This window comes from Aricia agestis, chromosome 18 (assembly GCF_905147365.1).
Source record: "Aricia agestis chromosome 18, ilAriAges1.1, whole genome shotgun sequence".
NCBI classification, from domain to species: Eukaryota; Metazoa; Arthropoda; class Insecta; order Lepidoptera; family Lycaenidae; genus Aricia; species Aricia agestis.
In genome coordinates, this window is record NC_056423.1 from 11,716,358 (window position 1) to 11,743,972 (window position 27,615).

At 37.7% G+C, this 27,615-nt stretch overlaps 1 protein-coding gene across 1 annotated transcript in view; it reads left to right on the forward strand.

Moving 5' to 3' along the window:
* Window positions 1-18,379: 18,379 nt before the first annotated feature.
* Window positions 18,380-27,615, forward strand: part of LOC121735822 (NGFI-A-binding protein homolog) — a 33,049-nt gene continuing 23,813 nt past the window's right edge. Inside the window, exon 1 of the mRNA XM_042126785.1 lies at window positions 18,380-18,593. Within this exon, the coding sequence (XP_041982719.1) occupies window positions 18,476-18,593 (118 nt within the window). The 5' untranslated portion in view covers window positions 18,380-18,475. The remainder of the gene's footprint in view (window positions 18,594-27,615) is intronic.

Consider the following 27,615-nt stretch of genomic DNA (forward strand, 5'->3'; position numbering starts at 1 on the left):
AATATAGATAATCTAGATGATTTCGAACTATCGTTTATTGACCTACAGCATATTGACGAACTAGAAAAGGAGTTGACTCAAAGTAATTGCCCCCTGTTAGATTTTCAATGTGAGAGTGAATGTGATGATGACGAAGTGATTTTGCGTGGGCGTAGAATCAGAAACAGACGGTTGTACGTAATTGACAGTGATGATGAAGACGAAAGCTCAGAACTGCAGGTTACCTCTACAATTGATAAAGTGACTGATTTGTGGTGTGAGCCGGCTGGTAAGCAAAGAAAAATTATACCTTTTACTGAGTGCGCTGGTTTGAAACCATACAGTTTGAGAAGTTTGATGGCTCGTTCAAAACCGGAAGAATTCTATAATTTGTTAGTCCCGGATAGTGTTTTCGAAAATATAGCTATTGAAACAAACCGCTATGCTGCACAAACAAAAGAGAAGCTAATTTCAAAAAATCTAATCAAAAAAGGATCGAGGTTACTGGCTTGGACGGACACAAACAAAGATGAAATCAAAAAATTTTTTGGCCTGGTTTTATGGATGGGAATTGTCAAACTGCCAAAGTTAGCTGATTATTGGTCAACTGATCCCATGATAGCTCAATCTCTCCCACGGACGGTTATGCCACGTAACAGATTCGAAATTTTGTTACGCATGGTGCACTTTTCTAACAATGAAAACCAAAAACCTGGTGACCGTTTGTTCAAAATCCGTGAATTGGTTGATACTTTGAACCACAACTTTGAAACACATTACCAGCCTCAAGAAAATCTCTGCATTGATGAGTCTCTGATGCCGTTCCGAGGGCGAATTATTTTTCGTCAGTACATAAAATTAAAAAGGCACAAATACGGAGTCAAACTTTTTAAATTGTGCTCAAACCCTGGGTATACGCTCAGAATTCAAATATACGCTGGAAAACAAAATGAAACTGAATACACAACCCCTACTAATATTGTCATGTCACTCATGGAAGGATATTTACAAAAAGGCCATACGTTGTACACGGATAACTGGTATACCAGCGTGGATTTAGGACGAAAGCTCCTAGAACAAGATACTCATCTTGTTGGAACCCTGCGAAAAAACCGAAGGCATTTACCAAAGGATGTTGTAAATGGCAACATCAATAAAGGAGAGTTTCGTGCTAAGGAGAATGAAGATGGTATGACTTGCATGAAATGGAAAGATAAGCGCGATGTTTATTTACTGTCGACAAAACATTCTATCGGATTTACGAGAACATTCAAGAGAGACAAAGAAATAATAAAACCAAAAATTGTAATAGACTACAATAACGCAAAAGCTGCTGTAGACCTATCTGATCAAATGATAGCTTACTCTTCACCACTGCGAAAGACTGTCAAATGGGATAGAAAACTGGCTGTGGAGTTGCTGTTGAATACAGCTTTACTAAATTCTTACATAATTTACAAAGAAACTACAAAGTCTAAGATGGGTATAGTTGAGTTCAGAAAAAAATTGTGTAAGCACCTAATAGAAACAGGAAAAGAAAACCAAGAACCGGAAGCTATTACAAGAAATAGAAGGATGAAGCATGAGCTCAAAAAGAAAGACGGGCCAGTAAAAAAATCCCGAAAATACTGCTCAAGATGCTACAAGCTGAACGTACAAGCCATAGACCGAATTTATGCTAGAAAAAAGACTAAGCAAGTTGTGACGTACTGCTCACAATGCCCCAATGAACCACATTTATGCCTGGAATGTTTTAATTTTGAACATAAGTAATGATAACACAATAACACGTTTGGCTGTATTTCTTATAATAAACAAATTTAAAATTTTTGTATGATGTATTTCATTTTTAGAACGAAGTTCTTTATCGTGCGTTGCGAAAAAACACTTTATTCCGACACTTTTTCTAACGTGAGACATTAGGCGTTCATCTGTTGTCACAGAGATGGCGATGTAATCAATTCTTTCACTATAATCGAAAGAAACTTCGTTCTATCCGGGTAACCCTTGACACCTCTCAACTTTTTTCCCAGAAAATGTTGAGTAACTTGAGTTCTACTAAGAAAAGTAATAGGCCATGTTGCATATATCTAGTGCGGGGCCATGTCAGTCAATTCCAATAGAAAAAAGCAAGCTAAACGTGCCGGACAGCTCCCTACAAGCGTTTGAATTCTATGTCTCGGTGTCAGTCACCCGTGACTGACACGGCCTGAACAAGTACCATAGCTGTCAGGCATCAGTGCCTGACATGGCGGCTAACGTGTTAAAGGTTATGTGAGATATTCTGCTTTCATACAATTGGTAATAATTATTTTCTTAATATCCCCTCCTAACTTAGCTGTGGTCCAATGACCACAGCTAAGTTAGGAGGATTAAAGATGAATAGAGCTATATTAAAGCAACATATCGAATAAGAAAACTATCTGATGGCTATAAGGAAGATGCATGGCGCAAATGACTTAATACATATGATTTCGAATTAGCCACAATTCAAGGCAGACAAATCTCAGTTCAAGCCATAATTGAAAGGGTAAAAACAGCACAGATAAATATAAACTTTTTAATAGCCACTCCTATTGTAGAACTTATGACCCTATTCAAAGCTTTCTTTGATGATGTTAGAACAGGTTACAGGATTGACCCGATTCAAAGTAAGATCTACAATAGCAAAAAAGGCAACTAAACGAGATATTAGAGGTGAACTCAAAAAGACTTCTGCTAGGGATAATACTCATAGCATTTCGCAATACGGTCTGGTTAATCATCATATCCCACTTTTGCAAGGTATAACTCTCGCGCCAGAAAGAAGAACAGGTATAGTTCGAAGTTTAGGTCCTTTAAGCCAGGCCATCTTGCTTACTATGGAAGATAAATTTTACTCTAAACATTCAAATGATTTGATGAGCAGTATCCAAATGTTGCCTTTGGCTCAGGAAATAATCAACTGCTTGAGAGAAGCTCGTAGCTCAGGGCAGGTCCAAGGAATTCTAAAGGAACTAGGGGACATACTTTTAATATCAACTGCCAGATCAACTCAGAAAATTTATTTTCCTCTCTTATTAATATACAAGATGTGGCAAGAAAAACCAGCAGACTTCCGTTGGAGTTTTTCTGGGGCCCCGATGATGAAATTTTACAACTTCTTAATCAATAAAGGTTTGCACTTCAAAATAAAATCTGGCTCAGATGTATTAAGAACATCAGAAGTTGTTTTTCATGCTATGTTTGGAACAATATTTAGAGGATCTTAACCTTCTGTCCCAGATTACTACACACCATAGATGGAATTTAAGAAAGGACTTGAACACCTATTTTCATCAAAGGGCTACTCAAAAACAAATAATAGTTACCCCTATAAAATTTAAGTACATTTCCAAAATGGCTCAATCTCTTCTTACAAAATGTTTGGGAAATGTTGATCCGATGGCTACAAGCAGACCGTCTTTTTCGGGGTCCAGGAAGCGCAATTTCACCCAAGAATTCTTATCCTATCTAGAGACAGTGAGGTCGTCTCAAAACTTTTCAAGTGATCCAATGCAGTTACAATTTGCATTGAAGAAGGTCAAGGATTCTCTCTTTGAGGACAAAGATAATATCAAGGTGTTAATGGCTAGTACTACAGCGTGGGAAGAGGAAAGAGGGGAGGCGTGGGTTCCTTGCGATTTTGTTCCGAATGAGGGATCCATCAAGTTTTACGGTTCAGGTTAATTTTTTGTATGGGATGTATTTTATTGTATTGTTTTCTTGAATTCATATGATGTTTTTTTAATAAGATTTATATGTAATAATAAAACTGTCTTGTTTTTGTTGAATCCTGGTTCAACGAAATGGTTTAATGTTTATGTGAGATATTCTGCTTTCATACAATTGGTAGTAATTATTTTCTTATATTGGACCACAGCTAAGTTAGGAGGATTAAAGATGAATAGAGCTATATTAAATCAACATATTGAATTAGAAGACTATCTGATGGCTATAAGGAAGATGCATGGCGCAAATGACTTAATACATATGATTTTCAACTGGAGAGAATAACGTCATGCGTATCTTTCTCCATGGCCCAATGATCAGTGCCCACTTATCACCTATGCATGGGTAACCATTTAACCCATGCGTAGGTTTGAATAATCCGATTCAACCGATTTGTTGAATAATCATACATTCATAACGATTACAGAAATTAATTTGCACTTTCTGACTTGTAAGTAGGAAGATTATTGAGAAGACACAATAAAGGATTTAGAAATTCTCTAAGTAATTATTTGCTGTTTTCTCGCATGGTAACAAGCACAGAAGATGAAGTGATGAAGGAAAGATAAAATTAGACAACATATCATATTTTATATAATATAAATAAAAATGAGATTACCTTGGTCAGGACTAGAAAGTATTCTAGTCCTGACCGTAACCACCTCCTTTATTGTACAACCCGATCGAGTTAACTGCGTACCTGGCAGCCATGGCTGCATGCAAGATATTAGAATAATTAGATAATAGATCATAAAAGATCCACTATCCTGGTACTGAATTATGCGTTTATGTATTACGGACTTCCGGATTAACTGAATTCAAACACTTTAGAAATAAAATTATTAAAATCATCGTACAGCGTACAGTGATGATTAACCACAACACAAATTAAAATTTAACAACAAAACCCACAAAATAAAATAAGCTAGTGAAAATTGGATACGAGCATAGATATAAAGAGAATGCATAGATAATCTCTTTTTAGTGCTTCTACTTCTTCTTCTTTTTTTTCATAATATGGCGCTCGGCTTTTTAACCATGGCCAAGTAAAATATGGCGGGAAAAAAATCGTGAAAAGTGTACAAAATTTAAAGTCGTTTTTCCAGATGATCGTCAAGTCGAAAGTCTAAAAAAGTAGTCAGTAAAGTCAACGAGTCAAGTCAGTTGTTTTACTAAAGTGGTAGACCCTTTACTAAAACTTTCGATGGAGTTTTGGAGGGAACCAATGATATTCTACTTATACAGATATGTTACGTCCATACTATTTTCCAGCTTAAATCTCTTCCGAACAATTTTCAAATTCAAAATTGCAAACATTGACAAATTTGACAGATAAGTGAAACAAAAGATACGAAAAACCATTTACATAAAAGAGACAGTTCTATTTTTAAATGTCGAATACTATCGCTGTCTCTTTCTTCGCCTGAGCTAAGACGAAAATTCTATTTTTTCCAGATTGTTCAAAAAAATAATAATAATTGAAAATGTAAATAATCGAGGTATTTACTGCAATCAAGACATGTGGCAAGAGATTCCATGTGTTTTTTTTACTTTCGAGTCATAATTGGTACATTTTGGAAACACGCACGATGTCATTTTCAATTTATTTAGGTAAGACAAGACGCGGCATGTTCGTGACTGCGCTCGATGCAGACTAAATAACAGACGGCCCAATTGGGCCGTATTTGAATCTTCACAACGCGCGCGGTAGTAATATTATATCTGCTTTGAGTTTTTTATCATTGCTTATATCGGTTTAAATAAGCGTCAAAAGCGTGTAATATTATGTCCTACTTACTAGGACATAACGATAACAAAGGAGTCGGTCTGCATATTTCATGTAATAAAAGTGTTAATGAAGGTTTTTAGTGAACATTTAATGCTAGATATTGTTGAGTATTGTGGTTCCGCTAAATAATAAAGCGTAAGAATGGCCAAATAATGCCTCAAACTCAAACTTTTTTATTCAGAATAAATTTCTGCAAATGTTCTCTGAACGTCTACATGATGCCTACCACCGGTTCGGGAACTAACCCGGCGAGAAGAACCGGCGTAAGAAACTCGCACGGGGCCAAAAAAGTGAGAAAAAATTAATCTTTTAAAATAAGGTTTACAATGTTGTAACTTAAACTTACAATTATGTATGTATGTTGACATTGTATATACAGTGTGTAACAAAAATAAGTGATAATACTTTAGGGAGTATACGTGTTCCTTGTAGAGAGTTCACTGTGAAAGTAGCAGCGCTGAAAGACGAAAAAAAAAATTTCATTTTTGTATGGGCAAGGGCCCGAGCGTCACGAGTTTCCCCATACAAAAGTGAAAAAAAATTTTGGTCTTTCAGCGCTGCTACTTTCACAGTGAACTCTCTACAAGGAACACGTACACACCCTAAAGTATTATCACTTATTTTTGTTACACCCTGTATAAATATACAATGTCAACATACATACATATTTGAAAGTCATAGTATAGAAATAGCCTTGCAAGCAGCCATCCTACTGCCATAGTTTATGAAATCATTCAACTTATAATAGGCTTTGGCACACAAACACTCTTTGACTACTTTTTTAAATTTATTAATGGAAAGACTTTGAACGTTTTCTGGGATTTTATTGTAAAGGCGTATACATTGATGACCTTTAAGGGTCCCCGCAGACTTACAATTGTCAGCCAACTTTAAATTGTAAGTCTGCGGTGACACTAAAAGATTTACTAACTTTACTAAGATTACCGGTATTTCTAGTTTATATACTTATTTCTAGTGTTTCTTCCGTGACTGTCACTTTTGGTTGTAAATTTACTAAGATTCTTTCTAACATAATATAATACATTATCCAAAATGTATTGAGAAGCAACAGTTAGAATACTAATTTCTTTAAGAAGTTATTGTTTCTTTTTTTAATTTTATTTTTCCTTGTCTCCTACTATATATTTTAAACATAATATTGTTAATTAATAATACTCATTTCATTCACAATATTTCATTTCATTTCATCCCATTGTCGCAAAGCATGTTGTATTTCACCTTTCATTGGAACACATTTCATCCATAAAAAACTGTGCTGTATTTTGTTAAATGTGGTTATGTTGGTGAATAAATAAATAAACTTTTCTCTCAGAGATTCAAAAGCTGACATTTTATAAATTGAACGTATAGCTCACTTCTGCAGCACAAAAATCGTACATTCTACTATGAAAATAACTGAAATATACTAGTCTTGCTGTGTCTTCGTCAGAAATTTCCCGTATTTTTCTGACTGCGTATGCTGCAGAACTGAGCCTATCGGCAAGATTAGCAATATGAGGACCCCACTGTAATTTACTGTCTAGTATAATACCTAAGAATACAGTGGTGTCCACCAAATCCATCTTCTCATCATTTAATAGTATATTGGTTTTAACTTGCCTAACGCCCAACGTTAGTTAAAGTATTTAAAGTAAATTTTAAACATTTAGTTTTCTTCGAATTTAGAAGTAAGTTATTAACGTTAAACCAATGTACTATTTTTGAGAGAGCACTATTTACCTCGTCGTGATTTGACTGTTGTCGCTTCACTTTAAAAATAAGTGAAGTGTCGTCAGCAAAACGTACTATCTCATTATCCTTAACAAGATAAGGTAAGTCATTTAAAGTCTGTTAAAAAAGTCATGAAATTAAAAAGTGGCAACATCGTAATGTCATCCCTTTCAAATCAATCTAAGAAAAAAGGGATGACACTACGATGTTGCCACTTTTTAATTTCATGACTTTTTTGACAGACTATGTAGATGAGAAAAAGAAATGGACCTAAAATGGATCCATGTGGGACGCCTAATTCTATTTTGGTCCCATTGGACCTTTTACTACGTCAAATACGTCGATTTAACATTTAAAATACGTAAGTTTTGAACAACGTTTTTTTGGGCTTTTTAATCGGTATTTTTGTAAGCTAAAAAGATAATTTATAAGTTTAATAATCCCTTATTCATGCTATGGCATTAGTGCTAAAAATGTCACATCAATTAATAATTTGACTACAAAAATTGCATAGCTTTAAACGTGTGTTTACCGTTTCTCATTACTTGGACTATAGTATATCGATATCATGAACTAAATGACTTTCTTTTCTGAATTATAATGTGCTTCAAAATGATCGACAAATAGAAATATTCAAGAAAATAAACGCACACTACTTGTATGAAAATAAGCACAAAATGGCCACGAGATGACGGGCTAAGATTACATCTATACTATAATACTTTATCTATGCTGTACACCTTTGACAGTTTTGATCATAAACTTATAATGTCATGTTACGACAGAGTAGTCGTGTTCGTTTCGTTTTTCAATGTAAGTACATTGTGCATGCGCAAAGTTCAAAATTAGTGTCAGTGTGAGTGTCATGTTCTAAAATCTGACAGAAATTGTTAAGCCGGCGCCAGACATGGGCTTCAAAGTTTGAGCAAACTTTGCACAAATAGGAAAATGCCAGCAATAACTTTGCACAAATAGGCAAATGTCAGTGCCACACTTGGCGAATTTGCGTATTTGATCACATGTCTGGCGCCCGCATTAGAACATGACACTCCATTATGAAGTTGACAGTCAGTTGCCAAACTGCGAAAAAATGAAACGAATACGGCTTAAATATTATGTCAATGGTTTTGATGGTCCACCTCGGACCATCAACATAAAGGGTTTTCCAAGGGATTTTTTTGAATTTAGTTTGTGCACGCAAACTCTGACATTTTACTCATTAGACATAACATTTTTATCATGGTGAAGTCATGGTGAAGTACACGAACGAACAACGTCTGCAAATCTTATGTCGGCTGTACACTCTCGCCGAGAGCTCTCGGGCGAGAGTCTCGTGTGCGGTGTAAGAGCCCCTTGCCCATGAAGCTATTATAGAGCTTGCCTGAGTGCGATCATATGTACTATCAGAGAAGTTGATTCCTATGCAAATTGGGGACCTAAGTAGTTTGGTTGCGTTACGTCAAACCCAGCTGACAGATCACAATTAACATTGAATTGACATATTCGACCAAATAACGTTGGTCTGTCAATTGCATAGGGGCGATTCCATTATCGCGGGTGCAACAGTTTGACACACTTATAGCCTCCTACAGGCAAAATGAAGCATATTTATTTATAAAATATCCCTTGAAGGGATATATTTTAACTAGTTGAACAATGATTTATAAATGAAAACCTCATCAAATGTATGAAGGGCCACAAAACAGGTTTGGAGTGCTGTCGCGGGTGCAACCAATTTGACCCTTCATAAAGAACTGTGATGAGTTCATATGTGAATACTGTTTAGTGCGAAACTTTTACAAAATAACCTGCCTATATTTCAAAATAGCATAAAACAAAGAATCTATGTAACTAGATAAAAGTAATTATAGTAATAAGTACTAGAAATAATTAACATTTCTACGATCGCGGGCGCAACATCAAAATTCTCAAATATGTTAAATGTGAATCGTAATTCTCTAACAAATTAAAAAAAAATCGGCATGGAATATATAATTATACTGGTAAGTTTGTAATAAAACTGCACCAAATTGCAGTTTTATTTTTTTATTTTCAGTTGTTTATTGGCCTGACAAAATTAATCGTCTAAATCACTCAAAACGATTGAATAGTGTAATTTATACAAAAGATTTCTACGTATTGCTGTATAACTATACTACAAGTTACAACTAAATATTGATTTGAAATATAAGCTATTTTAATTTTAAAATATGGGAATAAACATGGCATCCCTTAGATGATATTCTCTAAAAACGCTCTAAATTATTCGAATTCCATTTTCTACCGATAAAAGTTGTTTTTTTAGTAATTACACATCCTCTTACGTATATTCCAATTAAAAAATGTAACTAATGCTCATTTTAAAAATTCCTGTTGAGGGCCGTCTGTAGCGGAATGGCCCATATAGGAATCAACTTCCTCGATGGTACATTCTCGCTTAGTTCAATCGCAGTTATGAACTCAGAGAAGATGGACCATTATTTTTCTCTATGAGATGGACGAAAACACTTCTCTTGCAGCTGCCGTAGCTCTCTGTGCTATAAATAATTAGTAATTACAGTTCGATAATGACTGATAATGACGTTTATTATTGTTATTTTTCTGTTCACTGTCTAGCAGCGCGACTTACGACTAGTAATGAAAAACGCGAGAGTGTACAGACCATAGATAAAGTATTATAGTAGACAGTACAGTAATGCGCTCGCTTTCCTCGCGAGATCCTTTGTCTCGGGCGCAAAATACCGACACCGGACCGAGAGGGTCCGAGACAGGCGAGACGAGGCGAGCGCACCCATTTACACTTTCGCACTCGGGCCGCCTCGCTGTGTCTCGGCGAGAGTGTACAGCCGACATTAAAAATTTATTACAGAAATTCGGAGTCGGTGGCCGCTACTTCAACTCCGATTTTCGATTGACGCCTTGGTGACATCGGCGGCGGTCGTTGCGTCGTCCATTCCGGAAACCAGCAATTCCACTCTCTTCATAGGACGAGCTATCTTTACCACGTCTAGGTCCGACGCTGCCTGGAAAAACTTTATGATAAGTAAAAAGAACTAGCCAAGTGCGAGTTGGACTCGCCCATGAACAGCAATAAGGTTTATTTTTATGAAATTAAGAGATTTTTGATTTATTTTCATATTTCAGTTGATTTAATGAAAGTTAAATTACGGTTTACCATTTATGACGTATAAAAACTGCTGGCTAGATCTCGTGCGAACCAATTTTCGTTGGTAGTTTTTGTAGTAATGTACATCATATATTTTTTTAAGACTTATCATGCCGCTGCTTTAGAAGTTAGAGGGGGGGGGGGGGCACACATTGTACCACTTTGGAAGAGTCTCTAACGCAAACTATTCAGGTTATAAAAAAATTATATCAGAAAACATAATATGATTTTTAAAGACCTATCCATGGATGCCCCACACGTATAGGTTAGATGAAAAAATTTTTTCCAGTTGTATCTGTGGAGATCACTAAAATTTTCAATAATTTTTGCATTGTTGTATCAAAATCTTGAAGCGGGTGTATGGTCAAGATCATTTGCTCGGGGGATGACCTTAAGAGGAGTGTACTTTTTTTTCGATCAATTTTTTCAATATTTTAATGAAGAAATAATTCATTATCGTCAGCCCAGTCAGTTCTGAAAAGCTTGGGTTCATCGATTTTATGAAAGGTTGATGTAACTTGGCCAGTGATTTGATCGGCCCAATATTTTTCATTCTGATTAAAAAAAAACTTAATAGAGTTTTGTATGATACGTTCCTAGTCCTACTTCCTATTACTTTCTTGATTTATTGTTACTTTTTTGCGGGAAAATGTACGGTTCCCGACGACATTCCTTATTTACACGGCCGGAGCTATTAGTTACTATTACATTATACATTACCTACACTAGTAGGTAATATATAATGTACTAACATTATAGGGCCCGATAATAACCTTTATTAAGAGGTAAATTAGCATTTTAATGGCGTCATTATAAAAATTTTAGCATTCTTAAGCCCGATGTGCCGCTACGTACCTACATTTAAAACACCATGCACTTTTTACATCAACAAGAACTCAATAAATGGGCGACGTCGTTATACACACAGTTTTTGCGTCTGGCAACACTCATTACGCCGTTTCCTCCCGCGCTTTCTTCAAGAAAATTAAAGAGACGCATTTAATACGTACGCCGCGTTTTTACCTTTGGCGTTATAGCATTGTTTTTGCGTGAGAAGCGTCCAGTTCTCGGACCCAGGGTAAAAACATTGGAGCCGCTGTCTGGAGAATCTGAATAAAAACAGAACACAATAACTCCCAGCGTCGGTTATGAGTTATTCGGTTTTTACTTTTCAGTGATTTGCATCGACCGACGGCGGCCATGTTTCTTGAAATCGCCGCGAAAAAGTTCGGTATTCTCGGAGTTCGAACGAAAAATATACTGTCGTTCGTCGAAAATGTACATATTTTATCTACCGTACCTACTTAATTGTTTGTACGAAATATGTGACATACTAAAACTAGAAATCTCGTCTGTGGAATACTGGTTTTGCTAACATCAATTATATTTATGTAATGATTACAAAATGAGCGAAATAAACCCTTTTATGATGGTACCAGTGTCCATGGGCGACGGTAGTTACTTTCCATCAGGTCACACGTTTGCTTGTTTGCCCTCTTATTTTATAAAAAAAAAGCAGATAGAAAGGAATATCAGTCGCTAAAGTAGCACCTAGTAGTAAAAATAATACAAAGATCAATGAAATATCTTGATATTGTAATTTTGAATTAAAATTTGTTAAATTCAAATTTAAAATTTAGTTCGTTATTATTTTTAGCAATATTCCGCGAAATAAACTTCCACCTTTAACTTTTAAGTAAATGAGTGAGTGTACGCATGCGTACAGCACCTCCCTCCTCCCACACTGCCTATGCGTACACTCACATGCAAGAACCTGCAAACACCACCACCACACAAGCAATAATTATGGCAAATCCGTGCAAGGCCCCTCACCACCATGCAGGTTGAAAACCTCGACGCGCGTATCGCCCCAACACCGGAGTATCCTCAGGATGTGGACTCTACGAACAACGTCCGTGAAGTCAAATTTTAACAATATAAATAATTACAATCTGTGTATGTTAACCACGGAGCTAATACAAATATGTTACCTGTAATTTTTTTGTAATTATTATGTAAATAATCTGTGCTTTAGCCTCTAAAACATGGAGGTTTTACTACTATCTATACTATCTTTAAAACGATTTAGAAGTAAGTAGAAGATAGTAAAGTGTGAAGATACTTCGAGAGAAAGGATAAAGCAATCTTTTTCCCGAAATATTAGCGGTTCCCGCGCGAAAAACTTTTCGACGAGATGGAGTTGAGGGCGTCATCTAAGTACAAAATGCCATGCTTCGGCACAAATGGGCCGGCTCGACCGGAGAAATACCACTCTCTCACAGAAAACCGGCGTGAAACAGCGATTGCGCTGTATTTCGCCGAGTGAGTGAGTTTACCGGAGGCCCTATTCCCTTCCCTACCCTCCCATATTCCCTTCCCTTCCCATCCCTACCCTCCCCTATTAGGGTTATTCACTCCTAAAAGGCCGGCAACGCACCTGCAGCTGCTCTTCTGATGCTGCGAGTGTCCATGGGCGACGGAAGTTGCTTTCCATCAGGTGACCCGTTTGCTCGTTCGCCCCTTATTTCATAAAAAAAAAACACAAAATAAAGCAAAAAAACTCAAACAGCTTACATGTGAAAGCTAGTAAAATTAATTGCGGCGCTGAAAGTCTCTAAATAACGCAAAGTATTTGAGGTGAAAGGGCTTGACTGGTGTCAGGGGCACGCCCTAAACGACATTTAGAAGAAAATACGATGTCCAGCGCGGCAGCGTGAGAAAACCGCGCGAGAGCGCTGAGCGAGGTGGGCCATGAAACTAGCGAGATTACTCTGCCACTTCATTGCAGTGTTGCCAGATGGTCTCGGCGACGTACCCCTGAACTAATTTTATTTCCCCCCCAGAAATCCCCTAGAATACCCTCACCAAGCGGATGGTGGCATGCCTCGATTTTTTTAAGAGGCGGTTATGTTGAGAAATGATGGGGATATTACAAAAAGTGTTTTAATAGAACATTGATTGACATCTCGACCTCGATTAGTTGTTGTGGCGCTCGAAAGTAATTTAAAGATGGTAAAAAAAACATTATTAAAAAACATTAGGTACGTGATATATGTATTTGACGTGTTTTGAATTTCCCCTAAAAATCCCCAAAATATTTTTTCCCCCTATTTTGCCCCTATCTTGGTCGAAAACTCCCTAAATCTAGGGGGAAATCCCCTGATCTGGCAACACTGCTTCATTGGTTTGAATACCTCGATCGTGGGAATTGCAGACACAATAGATTTTCAATCGTTATGCGGCAGCCGGGTGCCGCTTGGGGATTGATGGGTTAAGGTTGGGTTGCACCAACTAACTTTAATTAAGTATAACTGTAACTTTAACTACAATGCAAAATATCAAATCTTTGGTTAAAGTAAAAAATGGACGCCATCAAGACGCCATATTTAACCATAACCATAGAGCTCGACAAGGCTTTAAATGCACGTGGCGAAAAAAGGAACTAACGGTGTCATCATACAAAAACGCCGTTTTTGACAGTTCTCTAAGTAGCTAAATTTAGCCTTAACTATAACCATAACGTCTTTAACCTTAACTTTAACCACGCCTCTGGTGGAACCCAACCTAAGAGTTAAGACATTCTCATAAGAATTTTACATAAATTCACTTGTACATGAGAAGGGCAATAAAGTAAAGAAATACAAACAATGTAGTAAACACTTTAGAGTTTTTTTAGTTTGATTGCATTTTATTAAATTGTAACGTGCACATTTTTATTCTTATTAGACTCTGTTTTTTCTAGTCACCACAAGATGGCGTTGGGCATATTATTATATTGACTTTATTCGATTGGACAATTTGATATGAAGATGTGATTCTTTTAAATTTAGTAATGTGGCCTAGTAAAAATATTCATAAGATTTAAATTTTAAAGCAAACGCGCTAATTTTATGCATTAAGTAACTACATAGGGTGGGTCTGTTGCATGTTGTTTATTTTTTTGTAAAAGCTGGGGGTTAACACTAAGTATTTTGTGGTTAGTGGGGTCGAGAGTATAAAAAATGAATTATCCGTAAAAATCGTCAGGAAAATTATTTGTTACAACAACACTAAGAGCCATAGTAATCACAAAAAAATTTCGACACAAGTTTGGCTTTGAGCTTTTTTTTTATGAAATTAGGGGGCAAACGAGCAAACGGGTCACCTGATGGAAAGCAACTTCCGTCGCCCATGGACACTCGCAGCATCAGAAGAGCTGCAGGTGCGTTGCCGGCCTTTTAATAGGGAATAGAGTAATAGGGGAGGATAGGGATGGGAAGGGAAGGGAATAGGGGAGGATAGGGAAGGGAATTGGGCCTCCGGTAAACTCACTCACTCGGCGAAACACAGCGCAAGCGCTGTTTCACGCCGGTTTTCTGTGAGAACGTGGTATTTCTCCGGTCGAGCCGGCCCATTCGTGCCGAAGCATGGCTCTCCCAAAGGTTGGGAGAGCCATGCCAAAGGAGCTGTTTAGGTTATCGTTAAATATGGGGTCAATTATTGACTTTAACCAAAGATTTGACATTTTACGTTGTAGTTATAGTTAAAGTTATTGTTAAAAGTTACAGTTAAGTACCTATAGTTATAGTAAGTTGGTGCAACCCACCCTAAATGTACTCTTACTTAAATACGGGGTAGGTATATACATATACGTGGGAGAGCCATGCTTCGGCACGAATGGGCCGGCTCGATCGGATAAATACCACGTTCTCACAGAAAACCGGCGTGAAACAGCGCTTGCGCTGTGTTTCGCCGAGTGAGTGAGTTTACCGGAGGCCCAATCCCCTAACCCCTACCCTATTCCCTTCCCTACCCTCAACTATTCCCTTCCCTTCCCTTCCCTTCCCTATCCTCCCCTATCACCCTATTTCCTCTTAAAAGGCCGGCAACGCACTTGCTGATGCTGCGAGTGTCCATGGGCGACGGAAGTTGCTTTCCATCAGGTGACCCGTTTGCTCGTTTGCCCCCTTATTTCATAAAAAAAAAATACGGGGTACATATAACAAAATTTGTGTACTCAATACTTCTTTATTAGAGTTTACTAGTAGAGTTCAAAAGTATCAGCATTCAAAGAGTTGCTCTTGACTTCTACAGGTTGTTAGGATAACATTTTAAACTTTCGCGTTGTATTATAATTAAAACTTATTAATCGGGGCTTAACGCGTTTTATTCTAGTAGCAATACTACTACGAGTACATACTTTTTCTCAACAAAATGATATTCTACTACTAATGATACTCGTAGTACTTAGCATTACTACTATAAGAATAAGGGCCTGTTTCACCACTTCCTGATAAGAGCCAAATAGGCTATCCACCACTTAACTTGACAGATAAAGTATAGAGAATCTGTCAAAAAAGTTGTGAATAGCCTATTCGGCACTCTATCAAAAAGTGGCGAAACAGGCCGTAAGTCGCGTTAAATCCCGATTAATAAGTTTTAATTCCACAGGTTGTATAAAAAAAGGGTGTGCATGTGTCCCTTTAAATATAAAGTTCACTGTAAAAGTAGCAACGCTGGAAGACCAATTTTATTCATTTTTGTATGAGGAAACTCGTGATGCTGGGACGTGCTTGCCCATACAAAAGAGAAAACAAAAATTTGGTCTTTCAGCGCTGCTACTTTAACAGTAAACTCTATGTAAGGAACACATACACACCCTTTTTTTATGAAATAAGGGGGCAAACGAGAACGAGGCGAAACACAGCGCAAGCGCTGTTACACGCGGGTTTTCTGTGAGAACGTGGTATTTCTCCGGTCGAGCCGGCCCATTCGTGCCGAAGCATGGCTCTCCCACGTTTTAACACAGTTTTGTTACACCTTTTACATTTTAACACAAGCGCTTACTGCCGAACGCTGGTTTCGTGGCCAGAGTTTTTCTGTCAATAATATAGTGCGGACAGTTAAGGCAGAATCGGTTTTTCCTCTTAGTGAAAGGTTGTGCATGGCTAGCTGGAAGTATGTATGATGATAGACTAACTGTCGCACCGTGGGAACCCACAACGGGTTTTTCTTACGGGGAAAAACTACAAGTTACAACTGGACCCGTGTGAAAATCCAAAAGAAAAGCTCTGCACCTGACGCTCGCGGAAAAGTTTGGTTGTTTGTTGACATCTATACTTCTATACTAATATTATTAATGCGAAAGTGTATCTGTCTGTTTGTCTGTCTCTTAGATAAATGATCATTCATCTAAGGTCTGTCTGTCTGTTACCTCTTCACATTCGAACCGCTGAACTGATTTTGATTTTGACATGGAGATACTTTGAGTCCCGAGAAAGGACATAGGATAGTTTTTATCCCGGAAAAAGGTACGGTTCCCGGGCGATAAACGAATTTTGGCGCAACGGATTTGCGGGTGTCATCTAGGGTTTTCTATCTTTGTTATCTTAAATCTTTATTCTTTGTTATCTGCTGTTATATTTAGGGTTACCACTCGTACTTTATTATAAAGTATTGTACGTAATTTCAGCCAATAATTGTACCTAATTTGTACTTTACGAAAATAATAAAGTACGCAAAAATACTTCTCTATATCGTATCACCTATCTCTCGAGATTTTAAAGAAACTAACAAAGTACAGAATTCATTTTTATTTATTACAGATAATTTTATAAATTGTACTTTATTTTTATACTGTCTAGTACTGTTTTTTTTCTTATGTAGTTATTCTGTAAAAGTAGATATACTTAAACTTCATTTGACTTGCTACCGCGTTTTAGGTAAGTATAGGTAATACTTATGAGTAGACATCGGATTATATGCACGATCAAAGTGCCGAAATATGCATGCAAATATGCACCAAAATATGGCCGAAATATGCAAAAAATATGCACAATGAAAAGTCACTTTATATTAAAATATTTCATTTTTTTTAAAGTTTTCCGGTGGTCCCGTTAATAAAAGCGTCAATTTTTATAATTTCATCAAATCCAGGATTTTTCATTTCTTACACAGCACCAATCATAATTTTCTACAAACGTTTTCCATTAAATCTTTACTACTTTATTCAAATTTTTTACTCATATTGCCAACTAGGTACCAAGAAAAATTTTGTTTCTAGAAAGATATTGTACCTATTCGGCGTATTGCTTTCTTTAAATGGGGATGGAGCCACATATTTGAAGTGTTTTGATCTATCGTACTTCTGTTTTGTGGCCTTGGTGTGTGTCATGATAGCTAGTTTGAAGACCACGAGGGCATAAAACTACCGAAATATGCACTATCAACGAAAAATTGCCAAAATATGCACTATCGCCTAAAAAGTGGCATTATATGAATTTGCATATGCAAGTATGCAAATGCACATAATCCGATGTCTAATTATAAGAAAGTGTGTCTATCTATCTATACTGTCTGTCTGTCTGTCAGTTACCTCTTCACGCCCAAACCGCTGAACCGATTTTGCTAAAATTTGGTATGCAAAGATATTTTGAGTCACGGAAAACGACATACCTAATATTTAATTATTATTGTAGGATACTTATTTTATCTTCGAAAAATTAACGGTTCTCGCGCATTTAAACAATTTGTTGCAGGCGTCATCTAGTTATATTAAATTCTTTATTACATAAGAGTTCACTCCGAAAAGTTGATTTATGGGGGTAGGGGTTCGCGGAAGACTAGGGACCAGGGACATTTTTCCGCTCACTGAGCGTTTTCGGTGAGTTTCGGAGATGCTTTGAGCCTCGGGAAAAGCCATAGGATACTTTTATCCCGGAAAGCAAGTCACAAGTCACAACTAAGCTTGCTCTTGCTCACAAGTCACAACTCACAAGTTGCAGTTCATAATAGCCCATCTTCATCGAGACAAAGTTTTCCAAAGTCACTTCATTCACATAGTGACACGAATTTCGGTGCCCCTATATCCTTTTTTATGTGTACAGAAGCGTGGGGTCCGAATTCGGGGTAGATGGGGCGGGGCGTGCAAGCTGCAGCGTGGGGACCGAATGCGTTCAGTCGCGGCGCGCGCTTTGACAGCCAGCGTCGCGTTCTAAATTCGAATTTCGCGCCAAATACGCGTATACTTTTTAAATTTTTTTTACGTGTGTTTTCATTGTAATGAAATTGTGGTTGGATTAATGTGTGCGAGTGAGAAGAATATGGAAACGAGCGAGGAAACGGGACGGAGCGTTCCCCACACCCCCGCTCAGCCCAACGGCTCCAATAAGATAATCGGACGCAACGTGAATGGGACCAGTAAGTCACAATTATTTTAACGAGCTTTTGCCACATCATAAATTAAAAAGCAAAAAAATTAAGCCGTAAATATCAAAGATAATTAGCGCCAAAAATGTAGCGCGCCCGATACGTCTTGAGAGTTGATACAAAGTGCCGACGACCGGTCAAAATATTTCAATAATTGCAAAAAGTTTTTTAATTGTTTATGTGCTGGTCGAAGGGCCAATTAAAAAAATTCTATAGCTTAATGATTTCACTTTTTTATTACATTATTTCCTTACTTGAAATAACGAGTTACCAGATAATACTTTCTGGGGTTTTTACTAGGCCTAAAAAAATGATTATGAAATTGAATAAAAACATTTTTGTTTATTCATTAAAAATAACTCAAAAAATATCCATCATGTATTGATAGATAAAGTTATGATAAATATTACAATGTAAACTTATTATGTACCTTTATTAGTATTTTCATACTGAATAACAATACAATAATATAGTTAGGTATGTTACCTTTTGTAGTACAATTTACAGCCATATTCGAAATTAAGTTTTTTGATTGTCAAAATCATATGTATAGAATATCATTGGTCAAAATGCAGAAAATGCCCCTTGAATAAAAAGTTTCCAGAAGAATGCCCATAAAATGTATTATTGTTTTTAAAAACAAAAACTGATTAGCATATATTTTTGTACCAGTACCTAATGATGTAATATTAGAACCCTAAATCATTAGCATACACATCAATGATCGATGTACCTAAATCTATATTTGGAAACAATAACAGTATTTTTATTCAAAGCGGAATGAAGTATTCAAAGAATTTTACACCTTTCCTTAATTAATATAAAACAAGAAAAAATACATCAATAATTCATTCAGAATGAGTTATAAAAAACTTATGGCAAAAAATGATCTTGAGGTAATAATACTTACTCCGTGCAAGTTGCAATTTTTAAGTATCAATAATAATTATATACCTACTTATAAGTAAGCTTAGTAGTTTTAAAATAATAATTATGAACGACGATAATTGAATGAAATTATAGACGAAAAAACATATCTTTAAATAAGTCAAATAGTTTCTATTATTACCTATTAATAAAAAAATGTTATCGTCATCATAATAAAAAGGTGAATTAATTAATAATACCTTTTTTGTGCAACGGGAAATGCATTGACGCATCCCGGGGGAATTGGGAACTCCCCCACGAGTATGTGGGGCTCGCTGCGGCCGTAAGGATGGTAAGTGACCGCAGCCCTACCCACTAAAACCCGTCAGTACTCTTCCTCTTCCCGTTGCCGAGTCGCGAGAACGCGTGAGCTCTACTCCGTGGCCCGTCCTCTTTGAAGCACTGTCGCTATGCTCCAGTCACCGAACAGAGGCCCTCCCGGGGCTTGCATAGGCGACTCTCTGCATCCCCAGCAGACGGCATCCCCATACCGCCACCCTGAGCTCCCCATTTACGGCGGCAAGTTATCATTCCGGATAACACGTTGTCGCCTTGGTCGTCTTCGTCGAAGAGGGTCCAGTGCCCTCTCTATCGCGCTCTGCCTCTTCTTTGGTGGAGATCACCTCATCGGCGAACTTCTCCACGTCACTCCAGTTTTGCTCACTGCTCAGCATGGCACTTACCAACGCTGGAAGTGATAAGTCCGATCCGATGGCGGCCGTTAATGCCGCACGTTGTCGTGTCCAAGAGGGACAGGCCGTTAAGGTGTGCACGGCCGTGTCCCTTTCCCCTCCGCAGTCGTCTCCTCCCTTCCGATGATCTCGCACAGGTACCGACCGAAGCAGCCGGGCCCGGTCAGCACCTGTGTGAGGCGGAACGAGAGGGCGCCGTTCTTTCGGTCCACCCACTCTCTGAATACTGGGCGAATAGCCCCTATGAGGTCCATGCTTACACGCGGCTCCAAAAGACGCTCCTCCCACAACTTCAGAGCCCTGTCTCTGGCTTCGTCCCTCCACCGACGTACGGCGTCCGGAAGGGGGTTGCTGCCCCCCGCGCGGACTTCTGCGCTACGCCAGTACACATCGGCGAGGGCTCATGCGTCCAGGTCCCATGGGACGCTTCCGGCGAGCAGGCACGCAGCATTCTGGGAGATGGTGCGATACCTGCGCACTGCTCGCGTTGCCATCTTTCTTTGTAGCCGACCAAGGATGAGCCTGTTTTTGGCTGACAAATTTTCGGCCCAGATCGGCGCACCGTACATGTCCATGGAGCGTACAACGCCCATGTACAGGCGCCGACAGCTCAGGCTCGGGGCCCCTAGGTTAGGGAGCAGTGATGCTAGAGCTCCTGCTGCCTTCGTTACCTTCTCGGATAGCCGGCGGAAGTGCTCCTTAAAGGACCACCGGCTATCGAGTACCAGACGATACTGAGATGGATGTTCCACCGACTATCACCGCCAAACCGGGCGGCGGCGCATTTCTGGGCCTATGGAAGATGATGGACTCAGATTTGTTAAGCGCCACCGTCAAGCCTAGCGCCTGTATTCTGCGCACAACTTGTGGAACAGCTGCTGTCGCAAGTATTACGGCATCGCAGTGTGTTTTGGCGCGGCAGACCGCCGCGTTGTTGTCCGCGTACGCGATCAACTCCACGCCGGGTAAGTTAGCACCGCGAAGCACGTAGTCATAACCCATGTCCCACAGTTTCGGGGCGAGAGCCGAACCCTGCGGGATGTCACAGTCCACCTCCTGCTCTTCCAATCCCTCTTCGGTAGGGTACTGCACCGAGCGCTCCGACAGATAGTCGCCCACGAGTCTGCGAAGGTATCCCGGCACTCGGTGGTACCGAACTCCGAAGGGCCTCTTTTATGGTTTCCCAGGGCAGGGTGTTGAATGCGTTCGAGATGTCCAACGAGACAACCAACACCACCCGGCCCCGAGAGATCTCCTCCCTCGTAATAGACCGGAGCCGTGCCACCGCATCCATCGTCGATCGACGAAACCGGAACCCGAACTGAGCATCGCTCAAGTTAAGTAAATTTTAAAAATAAGCAGTAAAAATAATTATGGTTAAAAAAAAGGTTCGAAGTCTATTTTATTTTTTACGAGCTTTTGCCCGCGGCTTCGCTCGCGTTAAGAAGTATTATTATATACAAACTTTCATCCCCTACTTTAACCCCTTGGACTTTGGAGGTGGAATGGAGGTCCAGTGGTTTGGGCTGTGCGTTGAGAGATCACCAAGTCAGTCAGTCCCCTTTGAGTTTTATATATATAGATTATATAGTGTGCGATATAAAATTATTTCAGAAAATAAAATTAACTGCAATTTTATTATTTACGAGCTATTGTCCGCGGCTTCGCTCGCGTTAAGAAGTATTATCATATACAAACTTTCATCCCCTATTTTAACCCCTTGGGGGTAGAATTGATCAAAATCCTTTCTTAGCGGATGCCTACATCATAACATCTACCTGCATGCCAAATTTCAGCCCGATCCGTCCAGTGGTTTGGGCTGTGCGTTGATAGATCACCATGTCAGTCTGTCACCTTTGAGTTTTATATATTTAGATATACATATTTGGCATCTTACAAAACTTTCCTGAACTTCAATGAATATTTCAAGACTAAAAAATAAGGCATTTATATCAGAATATTTACAGAAACGTTATCAAAAATAAAACTTTTTGCGGTGCTGGCCCTAGCATGAAAACAGTAACATGCAAGCCAAGTTTAAGTTATATTTTTAAATCATGTTAGGTATAGTCTGTCGAAAAGTGAAGAAATTAAAAAGTGGCAACATCGTTGTGTCGTCCCTTTTATCGATTGATTTGATAGGGATGACACTACGATGTTGCCACTTTTTAATTTCTTAACTTTTTTAATCTATTTGACGAGAAACTAAAACATTTTTACATTCCATCAATATATTTTTATACCTACAATTATTTTGTATTTTAGACAAGAACTAGATGACCCAGTGAACTTTGTATTAATTGCCACCAAACATAAACCTTCCCTGGACTTCCCCTGGACTTCCACGGATATTAAAAGACTATAATTAGCCAAATCAGTTTAGCTGTAAATAACAAAATTTAAATTTTCATATTTTATTTTCTTAGATGTAATGTGAAACAACTCATACATGATCGCAAGAGATATGACCAACCTAAAACCTAGGTAATTGTGTCTTTTGTTTCGACCCCCTTTTTTCACCTTATTTTGCGCTTAGTCAAACTACTACTAAGCTTTTCAAGATGGCCAGTGTCCACTAGCATATTTTTAATTATTAGTTTTTGCTAATTACCATAGTAGTCCACCGGCGTCAAACAGCGCTTGCGCTGTGTTTCCCCGAGTGAGTGAGTTTACCGGAGGCCCAATCCCCTAACATTGCGAGGCCGAATCCCTAACATGATGTTGCGAGTGTCCATGGGCGACGGAAGCCTCTACCCATAAAAAAAACCTTAATAGTTGACAAAAAAGTCTAAAACGAATTTATTAAAATATAAAAACAAAAAAAGGTATATTAAATTTAAATTCGTAATAAGTAAGTATAATTCAATTTTAGCTGTCTCCATTCATTAAGTGAAAATAAATACTTGAACCATTTTACACCGAGGTATAACACCTTTGGCATTAATTGAAAATTAAAGTATATTAGGTGCAGTAAATTTTAATAATTTATTTTATTTAATTGTTTTTTTTTTAGTTTGGCCACGGGTGAGGTCGTAAATTTTCGTTATTTCGGAGAATTTATGGACGCTTTTTTGAGCTGTTCCACCTGGTTACGGAAAATAAATGTGTTGAATAACAATTTCTAAAGTGTTTTCACTTTTTGTAAAACACCTTTTTAACGTTGTTGCGATTAATCATGATAACGGTTTCAAATGTTTGTTACGAGTTGAAATATGCTAGAATACTTCAAGTTAGATAATGTCTGGTAGGAATAAATATAATTTATTAATTTGTCGATGATCCCCTTTATTAATAAAAATATGCTTATATTCACGCTCCGCTATCTTTGTCTGAGTTGTAACAGTTTCTATATTATGCTAAGCATAGACTATGTGGGCTAAACCCTATTATTAAGCCCGTGAAATTCTTCATTTCAATTCAACCAATTTTTGAAGTACCTATGTCCTATATGGAACATTTAGGTTTAGGTTTTGTCCACGTGAATATTAATAATTTAACATCATCTCTAAAACTTACAAACCATCCTCTTGAATCACTCAGTCTAATAAAAAAGAGCAACAAAATCTGTTGGATAGTTTAAAAGTTTTAAACAATACATAGGGACAGTAAGCGGCAGTAAGCGTTATCGTGCGAGAGTCGTACATTTCCCTGATAAAAAGTATCCTTTGTCCTTTCCCTCAAATATCTTCATACCTTTCAACAAAATCGGTTCAGCGGTTTGGGCGCGAAGAGGTAACAGAAATACACTTTCGCAATATTAGAAAAATGCAGTGAAGTTGAAAATATATTTTGACGATTCTCTATAAGTTTTGAAATACCATTCCCACAAAAAGCATGCGCTACAAAGAAAATTCACATCGCGCGGCAGCGGTTGGTGTAATTTGCGTTTTTCTGCGGCCGCGGCGCGCTGGGTCGCTTTGTCTCGGGGCCGTTTTTGTACCTAGTTTCTTAATGCCCCTACTGCGCTCGAATAGTCTTGATACTCGCGTATAGGTAGCTTTAAAAGTGTAAAATAATGTAGGGTCCTGTCGATATACTATGCACTTTAGTCTTTAAAGACATTTACGCAGCGTATAATATTTTTAAGGTGTGCTGTTGTTGTCTGTTATGTGACGGTCTAAAACACGGGTTTGTGTGACAACAAAGAAATTGTATTTACCTGCCATGTAAATAATTTTATTAGCAAGGGTCTAAAATCTACATAAATTGACTATAATTCAAATCGTACATTTATCGGCAAAATTATAAATATGCCGATAGATGTACGATTTCAATTTCAGTCATTGTCAATCAGTCAGTCACCTTTGAGTTTTATATATATAGATTTGTTGTTAATAACAAATATAAAGGGGTGTAAGTATTTTTAAACTTGATTAGGTTGTTCTAGTAATTTTTTTATAAATATTAAATACGTTTGTAAATTATCATCATAGTTAATTATAATCGTTATCATAATTTTCGGTCATTAATTTTTAACTTTGGGTATGTATTTTTTATTTTGCTAATTTCATACAAAATCTGATATTTATTTTTATTACTTTTATATTTATTACACATTCCACAGTGTAAATTAAACAAAATTTATTACACTTCTTCGCTCATTATCTTTGCAATATACATTTTTGAAAATATGGTTAATAACAACCTTTTTTCCTCATTTAAGCTAATATATATTCTGTGATATAAGCCAAGCCACTGAAGGTATCTAAAATTAAATATCCCTTAATTACTTAATACTTGATCTTGGCCATTCTAGGATATAACTTATTAAAACAAAAAAATAATAAGAAAGAGCTGTTTAGCTGTGCCAGTCGTATATATAAGTATATATTTATTCTATAAGTATAGCAAATTTGATTTTTTTGTAATATTATGTTTATACGGTTGTAATTTTTTATTATGGTCTATATCATTAAAAATAAATTAAATATTAAAAGTGAACCCAAATTTTATTTAGTCTGTCAAAAAAATGAAGAAATTAAATAGTAGCAACATTGAGTGTCATCCCTTTTTTCTTAGATTGATTTGAAAGGGATGACACTACGATGTTACCTTTTTAATTTCTTCACGTTTTTGACAGACTATAGCTATCTATAATATAATACATCACATAATATTATGTACTTAGTATTAAATTAATGAATCTGCATTTTTTACTAAACATCACTAAAGTTAGTAATTTAAATATTGAATTCATATTTTTTGTCGTTTAATAATCAAGTATCAAGAGCGCTCGGTCGGCGCGCAGTTTTTGCGCGGCTCCGGCGTATGCGGCGGAAAAACCGTGGAAAGGTCGGAAAAACTGCGCTCACATGCGGCACGCGCAAAAACACGTACACTGCGCCGCGAACGCGCAATGCGCTGAGAGTCGTGCACATTTTGACAAGGCGCAGCGGATCGGGCCGCATTTGAACTATCAGAGCAGTTGATTCATAGGCAGATGGCGGACGTACGTAAATTGGTCGCCTTTTGTCAAACCCACCTAACAAATCACGAATTACATTAAATTGACAGTTATAATTCGGCCAAATGAGTAATTGACGATGGTCAACTGCCTGTGTATCAATTTCTTCGATGGGCCTGTCAAGAAAGTGAAGCAATTAAAAAGTGGCAACATCGTAGTGTCATCCCTTTCAAATCAAGCTAAGAAAAAAGGGATGACACTGCGATGTTGCCACTTTTTAATTTCTTCACTTTCTTGACAGACTATACATTCAAAATTCAAACCCGCGAATCTGGCCTGCATGCACCAATACAAAAAACGCCATATTTCATTTATCATTATATTGCTCAATATTAACAAGTGGTACGGAACTCTTTACGCGTGTCCGACTCGTGCTTGGCCGATTTTTAATTTTACGTCATACATTTCTGTATTGTGTTGACGTTAAAAGTTACTTGTAATATCAAACCAACTGTACTTATTTCTTGTGTTCTTCACAATGCAATCTACAATGTATGCCAAACAATTTAAAAGATTACTTTTTCATCACTCTTAATAACTGTTTTCTGATTTTAAAAAGGTGTGTTCAGAGTTTTCTCCCTTTTGTCTGTGGTGTTAATAAATATTGTATTAAGTACTTATTTAAAATATGATTAACGATATTTTAAAAAAAATCAACGTTACCGACCACAGCCAAGTAGCAATTATTTTCATTTTGTAATATTTTTACGTGAGAGAGCCATGCTTCGGCACGAATGGGCCGGCTTGACCGGAGAAATACCACGTTCTCACAGAAAACCGGCGTGAAACAGCGCTAGCGCTGTGTTTCGCCGAGTGAGTGAGTTTACCGGAGGCCCAATCCCCTACCCTATTCCCTTCCTTACCCTCCCCTATTCCCTTCCCATCCCTACCCTCTCCTATTACCCTATTCCCTCTTAAAAGGCCGGCAACGCACCCGCAGCTCTTCTGATGCTGCGAGTGTCCATGGGCGACGGAAGTTGCTTTCCATCAGGTGACCCGTTTGATCGTTTGCCCCCTTATTTCATAAAAAAAAAAAAATATTATTAGTTTGTAATTTAGTATAGCGCCTAAAACTATCGTGTATATTATTGGTACTTTCATCACAATTATGACAATTTTAATGGAGGTTATTGTTGCCCAAACAGATTGTGTGGCTGGAAATATTTTAAGGTTGGGTTCCACCAGAGGCGTGGTTAAAGTTAAAGTTATGTTCAAAGTTATGGTTATAGTTAAGGCTAATTAAACTTTAACTTTGACCACAGAATTTGACAGAAGACGTTGCTGCCCACAAGGCTTTATAAGAACGTGGGCGGGGGCGCTGCTGGTAAAGGAGAACTGTCAAAAATGGCGTTTTTGTATGATGACAGCGTTAGTTCCTTTTTTCGCCAAGTGCATTTTAAGCCTTGTCGAACTCTATGGTTATGGTTAAATATGGCGTTTTGATGGCGTCCATTTTTAACTATAACCAAAGATTTAACTTTTTGCATTGTAGTTAAAGTTATAGTTAAAGTAAGTTGGTGCAACCCACCCTTAAAATGTAAGTCGACGAATTTAAAAATGCATAGGCCAGTAAAAACCTCACTATGTTAATATATGTATATTAAATGCGGGACAAAAACAAAGCTGTATAATATACTATAACTATGTCCGGGGAAAAACAGCCCCGATGGAACAAAAGGTGGATTAAAAAAGCGGCCAAGCGTGAGCTGGATGTAGCGGTGGGTTCTCGATTTAAACGACAGCCGATCAGCCGATGTGAACTTAGTTTTAAATCTATATATATAAAAATGGATTTTCAATTGTGTTAGTAACGCTAAAACTCGAAAACGGCTGAACGGATTGGGCTAATTTTAGTCTTAAAATATTCGTAGAAATCCAGGGAAGGTTTTAAAGTGACACGAAGTTCACCGGGACAGCTAGTGTTGCAAAT